Raw genomic sequence first — 13,252 nt, 5'->3', positions numbered from 1 at the left:
TCTCAAAAAAAAAAAAAAAAAAAAAAAAAAATGTATAAATTTTATTTTTCACTGTGCAACAGAATATGCCTATTTAGTCTTTATTTAAACTTTTTATTTATATAAATTATATTTTTACTCTATTTTATATATGTAATTTGGATTTATTTGATTTTGAATATAGATTTTTATTCTCAAGCTGCTTTTTAAAAATTCTTTATGCATTGGTCATATAACCAAGCCAAGATCTAGCATACAGGAAATTGTTAGTATTGATATTTTGAAAGATTTTGAGATTAAAGAGCAGATTTTGAAAAATTAAGAATGTTGCCGGGCGCGGTGTCTCAAGCCTGTAATCCCAGCACTTTGGGAGGCCGAGACGGGCGGATCACGAGGTCAGGAGATCGAGACCATCCTGGCTAACACGGTGAAACCCCGTCTCTATTAAAAAATACAAAAAACTAGCCAGGTGAGGTGGTGGGTGCTTGTAGTTCGAGCTACTCGGGAGGCTGAGGCAGGAGAATGGCGTAAACCCAGGAGGCGGAGCTTGCAGTGAGCTGAGATCTGGCCACTGCACCCCAGCCTGGGCGACAGAGCCAGACTCCGTCTCAAAAAAAAAAAAAAGAAAAATTAAGAATGTTAAATAATATATCAACATTTGTCGTTTGACATATCTCCAAAATAATTGACTCCTGTTTTCTACTGTCTTAAAAACTAGGGTCAGTTGGATCTCTTAAGGAGCAATACAGGCCTTTTATATAGAATAAAGGACTCTCAGAATGCTGGGTAAGTACTAGTTTTTTTAATTTTAAGAAAATTTTTATTATTGCAAAAGTAATGTATGTGTTGGGAATAAAGCTAATACAAAATTACATAAACCTGTCCTGTGTATCATCCCCACCTCCTATGATATATTCCATTTCCCAGAGGTAACTACTCTTAATAATTTAGTATATATCCTTTCTTCTAGCTATATATAAATACACATAGATGATTATATATTTATATATAATCTTTCTTTTTTTTTTTTTAACAAAAATGGAATCATGCTATCCATTCTGTTTTGCAACTTGTTTTTTTCACTTACTATATCTTGGGCATCTTTTCATGTTGGTACACACAGCTCTGTCTCATTCTTTTTAAGGTAAGCCTTTCTTTTGGTAAATATGTCACTATGGTGACCTTGTCTGTTAATTTTAAGTAGCGATGTAGATTATTAGATTATCCTATAGTCTTTACCTTATTAATTTTACTTTATTCCCCTGCAGTAAAATGAAGGGGTCAGATAACCAAGAAAAACTAGTATATCAAATCATAGAGGATGCAGGAAATAAAGGTAAGCATGTGAAGGATGAAGCAGAAAAAAAACATTGTCTTTGGAGCTAAATATAGGGACCCAGATCTCGGCTTCCCAGGGTAGAGCTCGGTGAACAGAGTATGTTGAGGAAGGGAACAGAACATACAAATATAACATGCATGTGCTTGAAGGACACCCAAGAGTAAGGCCATTGCTGCCTTGAAAGAGATAAGAACTCGAGGGCTGTGGCCAGGGATGGAAAAAGACTTCTGAATTCTGAGTCACATGAATGTATTATCTATTCAAAATAAATCAAATCTAAGTTTTTTTTTTTTTTTTTTAAATCTGTACCTTCTAGCTATATGACCATGGACAAGTTACTTAAACTTTGTAAGCTTCAGTTTCTTCATCTTACCTATAAATTGTGGATGCTGACACCTCTCGTTTTTGCAAGGACCAAAAGGAAAGCCAGTGTCATGTAGCAGTGTCTTAATGGATGTCCCTCTGCGCTATAGTTCCTCTTCTACCCCCCTTGAAGAACTGTATCTAGATTGCAATCCTCAATTACAGTAATTTAGGATCTATTTGAGTCATTGATAGTAGCTTGAAAAATTGAGATGTAATCTGAAATTATATAACTAATTCTTATATTTATTAAAATTAACATTTTTTAAAATAGTCCTATGAGAAGGCCATTCTGCATATTTTTTTAATCTTCCTGTCTCATTATGCCACTACATTGGGAAGAAAATAAAGCAAAATGTTTACATACATTCCCTTTCCATATATAACACTTATTTCCTTCTTTGAAAAAGAAATCATTGCTTCTCACACAGGGCTTTTAGCAGCCATAAGAACCCTAGGCTTCCTTTTTCCATCTCACAAATACAATGTTGTATAAATAATGGATTATATGCATGCAGACACTCGTCTAAAGAGTGTTTTTGTCCCACTTGAGGATGGCAGTTGACCTTGACCCAAATTTAAGTTTGTATTTCACATTTACAATCTAAAATGAAAATATCAGAAAACAGAATTAAGGGTACGGATGATATAAGTTAATTCTGTTGCATCCATGATTTTTCCTTCCATGATAAAAATGTCCTTTTCATAATTTTTGTTTGTTTGTTTTTTGAGATGGAGTCTCGCTCTGTTGCCCAGACTGGAGTGCAACGGCGTGACCTTGGCTCACTGCAACCTCCGCCTCCCGGGTTCAAACAATTCTCGTGCCTCAGCCTCCCAAGTAGCTAGGAGTACAGGTGCACACCACCAGGCCCAACTAATTATTTTTGTTTTGTTTTGTTTTGTTTTGTTTTGAGACAGAGTCTGGCTCTGTCGCCCAGGCTGGAGTGCAGTGGCCGGATCTCGGCTCACTGCAAGCTCCGCCTCCCGGGTTTACGCCATTCTCCTGCCTTAGCCTCCCGAGTAACTGGGACTACAGGCGCCCGCCACCTCGCCCGGCTAGTTTTTTTGTATTTTTTTAGTAGAGACAGGGTTTCACCGTGTTAGCCAGGATGGTCTCGATCTCCTGACCTCGTGATCCACCCGTCTCGGCCTCCCAAAGCGCTGGGATTACAGGCTTGAGCCACCACGCCCGGCTATTTTTGTATTTTTAATAGGGACAGAGTTTCACCATGTTGGCCAGGCTGGTCTCAAACTCCTGAGCTCAAGCGATACACCTGCCTCGGCCTCCCTAATTGCTGGGATTACAGGCATAAGCCAGCGTGCCCGGCCCTTTCCATAAAATTTTTAAAAGTGTGCCACACTGGGATTCCAAGAAATTTCTGATTAGAAATTATAAATCATTATAATAAATCTTATAAAGCATTAGACTTATTTATTGTTTGGCATACTTTTGCTACTTTAGCCAAGGTTCTTACCTCTAAGTCATTTCATTTTTACTGTTAGCTTTATACTGCTAACTTTGGAATGAGATACGAGTTAGAGGAATAAAATTAAAAATCCATGAAAACATAGCTCAACTTATTTTACTTTACTTTCTCATAGGAATATGGAGCAGAGATATCCGCTATAAAAGTAATTTGCCATTAACAGAAATCAACAAAATCCTGAAGAATTTGGAAAGTAAAAAGCTTATCAAAGCTGTTAAGTCTGTTGCAGTGAGTAGTCATTTCCTCAAATATCCACTTACATATGTTGCTTCAAGTTTTAAGTCTTGAAGGTATGTCATGATTTAGAACAGCTGGTCCAAAAAGACTTAAAAATTTAGCTCATGTTGGATTGGTTTGGAGATACTGCTTACACTTGTCCCTACACAGTTAGTTCTTGGTGTCTCACCCACTCAAAGATCTAAAACTACTTTACTGTCTTCAGAGAAGAATCTTTGGAACTGTGAACATTTTTCCTAGATTTTGTGGTGTGTAAGGTAATTTACTTTATCCCAACATATTAACTTTCTCATTCAACAAAGTATTTTCTGTGTGCCAGACACTGTTCTGAGTGCTTGGGATACGTTAATGAACAAGTCGTAGAAAGATGCCTGCCTTGGTGGAGCTTCTCTTCTAGTACACGTGTGTTTTTCCTGCTCCTCATCCTGTCCCACCCCTGCTCCAGAGCTGGCTCCCTCAGGGACATCTGCCCCTAATCTCACTGATTTAGACATCAGAGGAGCTGAGATTCCCCTAGAATAAAGTTTGCTTCAATACACATTTCATAAGAATTAAAGCTATAATTCAAATTTTATAATTTCCAAGCTGTTAAGTCTGTGGCAGTGAGTAGACCTTTCCTCAAATATCCACTTACATATGTTGCTTCAAGTTTTTATTTTTGAATAAAACAAGAATTATAAGAACTGTAACATCAGTTATAAGAATTTGATGCTTATTAGTGATTTTATTTATCAAATATTTATGCTGTACCACTTCTCTCATTTAGAATAACATTTCCCTTCCACGTTGTTTAATGGATAATTTCAAATATATATAAAGGTAGAAAAAATCATATAATAAATCCCTGTGTATCCATCACCTAGCCTCATCTTGCCAGTCTTCCTTCTACATCTTTATGTTCAATAACAGCTTTGCTGAAATATAATTCATCATTCATACCACAGAGTTCATTCATCCTTTTAAAGTGTAAAATCTTTGGATTTACAGTCACTGGTTTTTACTATAATCTTAGAGTTGTGCAACTATCACCGCTGTCCTAATTTTAGAACATTTTCGTCACCCCCAAATGTGACCAGTAGTATTTATTTCCCAGCCTCTCTTTCCACAGTCCGTAACAACGAATAGTTTATTTTCTGTCTTTATTATAGATTTGCCTATTCTGGACAGTTCCTATAAATGGAATAATAGAATATGTAGTCTTTTATGTATGACTACTTTGACTTAGCATGATGTTTTCGAGGTTTATCCATATTGTACTTCATTCCTTCTTATTGCCAATTAAAATTCCATTTTACAGATGTATATCACCTTTTGTTCATTCATCCGTTGCCTAACTTCCGTGTCCTTTTAAGGGTTAAAATAATCTTAGATCTAAGTGTAAAGTGCAAAACTATAAAACTTTTAGAAGAAAACAGAGAAAATCTACATGACCTTGGCTTTATTAGTGAATTGTTGGACTACAACTCCAATAGTAGTCTATGAAAGAAAATGTTGATAAGTTGGAGTTTATCAAAATTTTTTGAAAACCTCGGCTTTGCAAGACATTGCTAAGAGAATGAAAAGACAAGTTACATACTAAAAGATATTTGCAAATCACATACTTGATAAAGCACTTGTCTCCAAAATATACAAAGAACTCCCAAAATTCAACAACAAGAAAACAACACTTTGGGAGCCCAAGGCAGGTGGATCAGCTGAGGTCAGGAGTTCAAGACCAGCCTGACCAACATGGTGAAACCCTGTCTCTACTAAAAATACAAAATTATCCAGGCGTGGTGGCACATGTCTGTAATCCCAGCTACTTGGGAGGCTGAGGCAGGAGAATTGCTTGAACCCAGGAGACAGAGGTTGCAGTGAGCCGAGATTGCACCACTGCACTCCAGCCTGGGCAACAAAAGCGAAACTCCTTCTCAAAACAAACAAACAAACAAAAAACAAAGAAAACAAATAATCTAACTAAAAATGAGCAAAAGATCTGAACCTCACCAAAGAAGATACACAGATGGCAGATAAGCATATGTAAAGATGCTCTACATTATTTTTCATTAGAGAACTGCAAATTAAAATAAAATTTAGTGTAGTAAGATGCCCCTACACACCTGTTAGAATAGCTAAACCTAAAAATTGGTAATACCATATGCTGACAAGATACAAACCAAGACGAACACTCATACATTGCTAAGAATGCAAAATGGTACAGCCCCTTTGTAAAAAAGCTGGGCAGTTTTTTACAAAACTAAACACAGTTTTACCACATCGTCCAAAGGTCAAGCTCTTAAGTATTTACCCAACTGATTTGAAAACTTATGTCCACATAACTACATGAATATTTATAGCAGCTTTATTTGCAATCAGCAGCTTTATTCATAATCAAAAGCAACCAAGGTATTGTTCAATAGGTGAATGGATAAACAAACCAGAATATTATTCAGTTATAAAAAGAAATAAGCTATCATGAAAAGATATGAGTAAATCTTAAATGCATATTGCTAAGTAAAAGAAGCCAGTCCAAAAAGGCTACATACTGTATGATTACAACTATATGACATACTGGAAAAGCAAAACTATACAGACTAAAAAGATCAGGGGTGAGGGCAGGGATGGTAGGGAAAGCTGAATAGGTGAAGCATGAGAAATATTTTTAGGGTGGTGAAATTATTTTGTATGACAGAAGCATTAACCAAATTAACCCAAGCTTTGCTGTCCAAAGTTTTTATTAGGGTTTCATTAAACAGGCATGATTGATTGAATCCTTGGTCATGTGAGTGAATTCAATCTCCAGCTCCTCTCCCCTCCCAAGAGATTGGACTGATGTCACATGGCCCAAAGCCCCAACCCTCTAATCATGTGGTTGGTCTTTCCAGCATGGACACCTCCTATTCTGAAACGATTTAGGGTCCTATCAGGAGTCACTTTGTTAGCATAAACCCAGGTGTGATCTAAGGGATTCACCATGAATAACAAGGCCTATTGGGAAATTCCAAAGATGTAGAAGTTACTTCCTAGAAAAAAAGACATAGTCTAGCCAATTTTTTTTTTTTTTTTTTTTTTTTTTTTGAGACATGGTCTGGCTCTGTCACCCAGACTGGAGTGCAGTAGCACGATCATAGGTCACTGCAGCATCAACCTTCTGGGCTTAAGCCATCCTCCCACCACAGCCTTCCAAGTAGCTGGGACTATAGGCAATTTTTGTATTTTTGTAGAGACAGCGTTTTACTATGTTGTCCAGGCCTATCTTGAACTCCTAGACTTAAATATCTACTCACCTCAGACTCCCAAAGCGCTGGGATTACAGGCATAAGCCACCATACCTGGCCCAAATTCTTCATGTTTACAACCCAGTGAAATTTGGGTTACTCGGTGTTGGAGTGAGCAGTTACAGACAAACAAGGGAAGTTAGAATGATCCATGTAGCAATGGATTAGGCTTGAAAACATCAGTATGGACTCTTGTGTAATTTAATATAAATAATATAGATGGTTAATTTAGAAATATTGAGTATAGCTATATGTATATATATAAGAGTTAATATGCACACATAAATCTTGTGCTGCCAACTGAGAAGGCCTAGAAGTGATGACATCCCAATGGCAATGAACACATCTAGTGCCCAAGTCTTGGTTTCTAATACTATCATGCAATAAAATGAACATACTGAAAATGCTCCTGACGCCGGGCACAGTGGTTCATGCCTGTAATGCCAGCACTTTGGGAGGCCAACGCAGGTGGATCACCTGAAGTCAGGAATGAGACCAGCTTGGCCAACATGGTGAAACCCCATTTCTACTAAAAATACAAAAAATTGGCTGGGCATGGTGATGAGCGCCTGTAATCCCAGCTACTCGGGAGGCTGAGACAGGAGAATCGCTTGAACCTGGCTGCAGCCTGGGCAATGAGAGCAAAGCTCTGTCTCAAAAAAAAAAAAAAAAAGGAAATGCTCTTGACATCTTGTAGTGCTAGAAAGTAAGAAAGTGCTAAAATAGCTGGACACGGTGGCTCACGCCTGTAATCCCAGCACTTTGGGAGGCCAAGGCAGGAGGATCACGAGGTCAAGAGATCAAGACCATCCTGGCCAACATGGTAAAACCCCGTCTCTACTAAAAATACAAAAATCAGCTGGGCGTGGTGGCGCGTGCATGTAATCCCAGCTACTTGGGAGGCTGAGGCAGGAGAATCACTCGAACCCAGGAAGCAGAGGTTGCAGTGAATGGAGATTGCACTACTGCACTCCAGCCTGGGCGACAGAGCAAGACCCTGTCTCAAAAAAAAAAAAAAGAAAGAAAGTGCTAAAATACAAACACACACACACACACACAATGATGGGAGCATATCAAAGGGATACAGGAACCAAGTGAAAACCTTCCAATGCTCGAAGCATTCCAAAGCTTCCAATATGGGAATAACAATGAAGTATTTGAATGTAACTCAAAGTATAAGATAAATACTCATGAGTCCATAGTGATAGAAATATGGTGTTTAAGAAATTGTCACAACTAAAAGAAGCCTGAGAGAGATGACTAAATGTAGTATGATGTCCTGGATGGAATCCTGGAGCAGAAAAGGAACATTAGGACTAATGAAATCTGAATAAAGTACGGCATTTAGTTAGTAATGATTTATCAATATTAGTTCATTAATTGTGACAAGTGTACCACGCTAATCCAAGACGTTAAAAATAGGGGAGACAGCGTGGAGCATATAGGAGCTCTGTGCAATAGTTCTGTACGTCTTAAACTGTTCCAAAATATAGGTGTTTTTCTTTTCGTTTTTGGAAATTGTTATAAACACATGAACTGTGCGTGTTCTTTCCTAGGCCTCAAAAAAGAAGGTGTACATGCTCTATAACCTGCAGCCGGACCGGTCTGTGACTGGCGGAGCCTGGTATAGTGACCAGGATTTTGAATCTGAGTTTGTAGAGGTGCTGAACCAACAGTGTTTTAAATTCCTACAATCCAAGGTGAGGTATGATTGAGGAAACATCACCACAAACCCTCTTGTAAAAAGTTTTTCATAGAGGATTTTAATCTATCATACTTTATAGGAATTAAAAACCTGAAATTGGTAATTTTTACTAAACTAAATATGTTCTGCTGTTGGTTTGACTCAGTATAAAGTGTATTCAGAAAACACACCAATATTCTTGCTTAGATTTCTTATGTTTCAATCCTTATAGGCAGAAACTGCACGAGAAAGTAAACAGAACCCAATGATACAAAGAAATAGTTCATTTGCCTCATCACATGAAGTGTGGAAATATATCTGTGAATTGGGAATCAGTAAGGTCAGAACTGAATTTCATTTTATTTTTTAAAACTTATTCTTCATCACATACAATGTATTCCAAACATGTATTTGACCCAGACTGTTTTTTGGGGGATGATAGCTACGAACATTCTGCAGAATCCACTTTGGGAAAATACTGTCCTGTATCTTAAGCAAAGGCAGTCACTGCCATTGGGCATTGTCTGAACTGACACTAAGCCTGGGACACTGATGCTTTTTAAATTTTTTTTGGAAATAGGGTCTCATTTTGTTGCCCAGGCTGGTTTTGAATTACTGGATTCAAGTGATCCTCCTGCATTGGCCTCCCAAAGTGCCACTGTACCCTAGCCTTTTGAAATTATTTTTTTAAGGACACAGATGCTTTTCACAGTGAAGAAATCAAAGTGGCCATTTGGACATTTCATTTTAATTTCCTGGGCCTCAGATTTCTCATTTATAAAAGCTAGGAACTTGGACTATTTGATATTTAAAGTGCCTTTCTGCTCAAGCATTTTATAAATCTCCAATAAATTCCTGCTAAAGAAATGCTACTTTTTTATAAGATTTCTAGATTTTACTTAGGAAGTAAAAATATCAGATTGCAACCTCTGCCTCCCATGTTCAAGCCATTCTCTTGCCTCAGCCTCCCGAGTAGGTGGGATTACAAATGCCTGCCACCACACCTAGCTAATTTTTGTTAGTAAAGATGGGGTTTTGCCATGTTGGGTAGGCTGGTCTCGAACTCCTGACTCAGGTGATCCACCTGCTTCAGCCTCCCAAAGTGCTGGGATTACAGGCATGAGCCACCGTGCCCAGCAACCGTTTACTGTTTTAACACCCTCCAAGTGGATATCTCCCTGTCCTATTTGTGTCCTTTCTGATGTATCCCTTTTTTAGGTAGAGTTATCCATGGAGGACATTGAAACCATCCTGAATACACTCATTTATGATGGAAAAGTGGAGATGACGATCATCGCTGCAAAAGAAGGCACGGTTGGCAGTGTAGACGGACACATGAAACTGTACAGGGCAGTCAGTCCAATCATCCCTCCCACAGGTTTGGTCCGGGCACCCTGTGGACTCTGCCCGGTGAGTTACAGTGGCTTCACTTTATAATTGACTGCCCCTGGGTGCAACTGCCACATTAAGAAACAGAGCAAGCACACCCCAGTTTTCTCAGACTCTTAGGGTTGACCAAGAGCTATTCAAACCTCCATGAAACCTTGATGAACAGACCTTTAACGAACAAATCATTGCTTTACATTCTTTTTTTTTTTTTTTTTTTTTTGAGATGGAGTCTCACTCTATCGCCTAGGCTGGAGTGCAGTGGCACGATCTTGACTCACTGCAACCTCCACCTCCCAGGTTCAAGCGACTCTCTTGCCTCAGCCTCCCAAGTACCTGGGATTACAGGCGCCCGCCACCATGCCCAACTAATTTTTTGTATTTTTAGCAAAGACGGGGTTTCACCATATTGGCCAGACTGGTCTTGAACTCCTGACCTCAGGTGATCCCCTTGGCCTCCCAAAGTGCTGAGATTACAGGCATGTGCCACCACATCCGGCCTCCTGCTTCACATTCTTTCTTGGAATAAACACATTAAGGATATTTGCGTTTTCTGCTCTTGGCCTTGAAATGGACACTTTTTGATGAGGGCTAATCATTTCACCTAAATAGGGCGGAAAATGAGATTTGTGGAGAACCTACCTTGGGCCAGGTGTGTCCTTGATGATTTCCATAGGTGGTCTCATTTAATCCTCCTTACATTCTTGAAGCTCGTGGTGTTATTTCCCCTTAAAAGTGAGGGAGCTGCCGGGCGCGGTGGCTCAAGCCTGTAATCCCAGCACTTTGGGAGGCCGAGACGGGCGGATCACGAGGTCAGGAGATCGAGACCATCCTGGCTAACACGGTGAAACCCCGTCTCTACTAAAAATACAAAAACTAGCTGGGTGAGGTGGCGGGCGCCTGTAGTCTCAGCTACTCGGGAGGCTGAGGCAGGAGAATGGCGTAAACCCGGGAGGCGGAGCTTGCAGTGAGCTGAGGTCCAGCCACTGCACTCCAGTCCGGGCGACAGAGCAAGACTCCGCCTCAAAAAAAAAAAAAAAAAAAAAGTGAGGGAGCTTAGGCTTAGGAAGACTTACGGGCCTGTAGCTTAGAAGTAACCGGGATTCAAACCCTGAGATCATGTCTTTCCCCTGCAGCATGCCCCAGCACTCTTCCTTCATTCGTTCCCAAATTCTGTAAGTGCCAACTCTATGCTCTAGTCACTAAGGATACAAGAGAAAGTACGAGACACTGTCCCAGTCCTAATGACATTTATAGTCATGAGCCTGTGTGTGTTTTATTTCATTATATCAGCCTTTGTCTATATGCCTAAGCTCTCTATGCCCTGGTTTCAATCTGTAGACAAAAGGCTAACATATAAGGAATTCTATTTTGCACCCTTCACAAAAAGGTAGCTAAACATGAAACATTCGGTTAATCAAAATCAAGTCATTCGTATGTATAGGTCTCCCTGCCTGTTTTCCTGTGTTACCTGGTGATGGCCTTTTGCCCAGCAGACAGGTGAGCATGGTCATCTTAATGCCACAGTAAAAGGCCTCTCTACTACTCCTAACTTGATCACAAAGCGGGCCCTATTATAGTATGTTCTTTTTTGTTGTTGTTTTTTTTTTTTTTGCAGAGATGGAGTCTTGCTCTGTCACCCAAGCTGGAGTGCAGTGGCGTGATCTTGGCTCACTACAACCTCCGCCTCCCGGGTTCAAGCAGTTCTCCTGCCTCACCCTCCCGACTAGCTGGGATTACAGGCGCCTGCCACCACACTTGGCTAATTTTTGTATTCTTAGTAGATACTGATGGGGTTTCACCATGTTGGCCAGGATGGTCTCGATCTCTTGACCTTGTGATCTGCCCACCTTGGCCTCCCAATGTACTGGGATTACAGGCGTGAGCCCCCATGCCTGGCCATAGTATGTTCTTAAATACAGTCCTAATCCCTTTCAGTTTGAAAGTTTTGTTTTTGCTGGGCGCGGTGGCTCAAGCCTGTAATCCTAGCACTTTGGGAGGCTGAGACGGGCGGATCACGAGGTCAGGAGATTGAGACCATCCTGGCTAACATGGTGAAACCCCGTCTCTACTAAAAAATACAAAAAAAACTAGGCGGGCGAGGTGGCGGGTGCCTGTAGTCCCAGCTACTCGGGAGGCTGAGACAGGAGAATGCCATAAACCCGGGAGGCGGAGCTTGCAGTGGGCTGAGATCTGGCCACTGCACTCCAGCCTGGGCGACAGAGCGAGACTCCGTCTCAAAAAAAAAAAAAAAGAAAAGAAAAAAAAGAAAGTTTTGTTTTTAACCTTGGTTTAAATAAGTGGTTGGGTCTTAGATATTTTAAAACTTTAATTTGAATATAATTTTTTTTCTTTTTTAAAGGTTTTTGATGACTGCCATGAAGGTGGTGAGATTTCACCATCTAACTGTATTTACATGACAGAGTGGCTCGAATTTTAATAGAGAGCTATGAACTTAATGGACATTTTGCAAAGGAAGTTACTTTGGGAACAGATTTAATTCATGATGGAACATCAAATCTCCTTGAAAGCAAACTTCATAATAATGGATATAGACTTGCTGCTATGAAAACATATTTTTTTATTTATGAAGACTAAATTTATATTAGTAAAATAGCCAGTAGAATATGAAAGAAATAAGGTTAGTGGTGAAATTCATTCTTCAAGAAATAAAACACTTTGAAACTCTGGAGGACCACATCTTTCAAGACTCCTGATGGGCCAAGGAAAAAGATGCTAACATACCCATATTTACCAAATACTATGATAAGGGCTAGAGTATAAAAATGTTCTTTTTAAAGTTATTTATTAATTCTTCATTGGAAGTTTTTTCATATCTGGTTCACTACCACCATTTCTGTTTTCTGCTTTCTCAGTGGTTTCATTGAAAAGAAATTAGAAGCGGTTAAAGGCAGGAATAGCAAAGGAGTGTATGCAAACTTGGGGTATGACTGGGGGAGAGTGGAACATGCCTGTTCCACACACTATTCCTTTTATATCAGAAATGTTCTTTTAGGAGACTATGCTACCATACTTACTTCAAACCCAATGACTACTGTCAAGGATATATTTTCAGTACATAAATATTATCATTTTCATCCAAAAGAGAATATTTTCACTGTTCCTTCTTTCTTAAAGTCTTGTGTTTCACTCTGTAACTCAAATGTATTCTTTCTTAGAATTTACCCTAGATTCGTATTTAATGTCTGCAGTAGACTGAATGTTGTGTGTGCCCCCAAAATTCTAATGTTGAAATCTCATTTCCAATGTGATAGTATGTGGAGGTGAGGCCTTTGGGAAGTGATAGGTCAGGAGAGTAAGAGCCCTCATGAATGGGATTAGTGCCCTTATAAAAAGAGACCCAGAGAGCTCCATCACCCCTTCTGCCATGTGAAAGGGAGAAGACAGCCATCTACAAATGAGGAAGTGGGTCCTCACCAGAAAACAAATCTGTAAGCACCTTGATCTTGGACTTCCCAGCCTCCAGAATTGTGAGAAATAAATTTCTATTGTTGATAAA

General features: G+C 39.5%; 1 protein-coding gene across 1 annotated transcript in view; it reads left to right on the top strand.

Moving 5' to 3' along the window:
• POLR3F (RNA polymerase III subunit F) overlaps positions 1-13,252 on the top strand; it is an 18,750-nt gene extending 5,498 nt beyond the window's left edge. The window contains exons 3-9 of the mRNA XM_023217784.3: positions 698-765; positions 1,248-1,315; positions 3,284-3,396; positions 8,219-8,362; positions 8,579-8,686; positions 9,565-9,756; positions 12,095-13,252. Of these exons, the coding sequence (XP_023073552.1) occupies positions 698-765; positions 1,248-1,315; positions 3,284-3,396; positions 8,219-8,362; positions 8,579-8,686; positions 9,565-9,756; positions 12,095-12,172 (771 nt within the window). The 3' untranslated portion in view covers positions 12,173-13,252. The remainder of the gene's footprint in view (positions 1-697; positions 766-1,247; positions 1,316-3,283; positions 3,397-8,218; positions 8,363-8,578; positions 8,687-9,564; positions 9,757-12,094) is intronic.

Source organism: Piliocolobus tephrosceles, chromosome 20 (genome assembly GCF_002776525.5).
Source record: "Piliocolobus tephrosceles isolate RC106 chromosome 20, ASM277652v3, whole genome shotgun sequence".
Taxonomy (NCBI): Eukaryota; Metazoa; Chordata; class Mammalia; order Primates; family Cercopithecidae; genus Piliocolobus; species Piliocolobus tephrosceles.
This window is presented reverse-complemented; position numbering and strand designations above follow the sequence as displayed.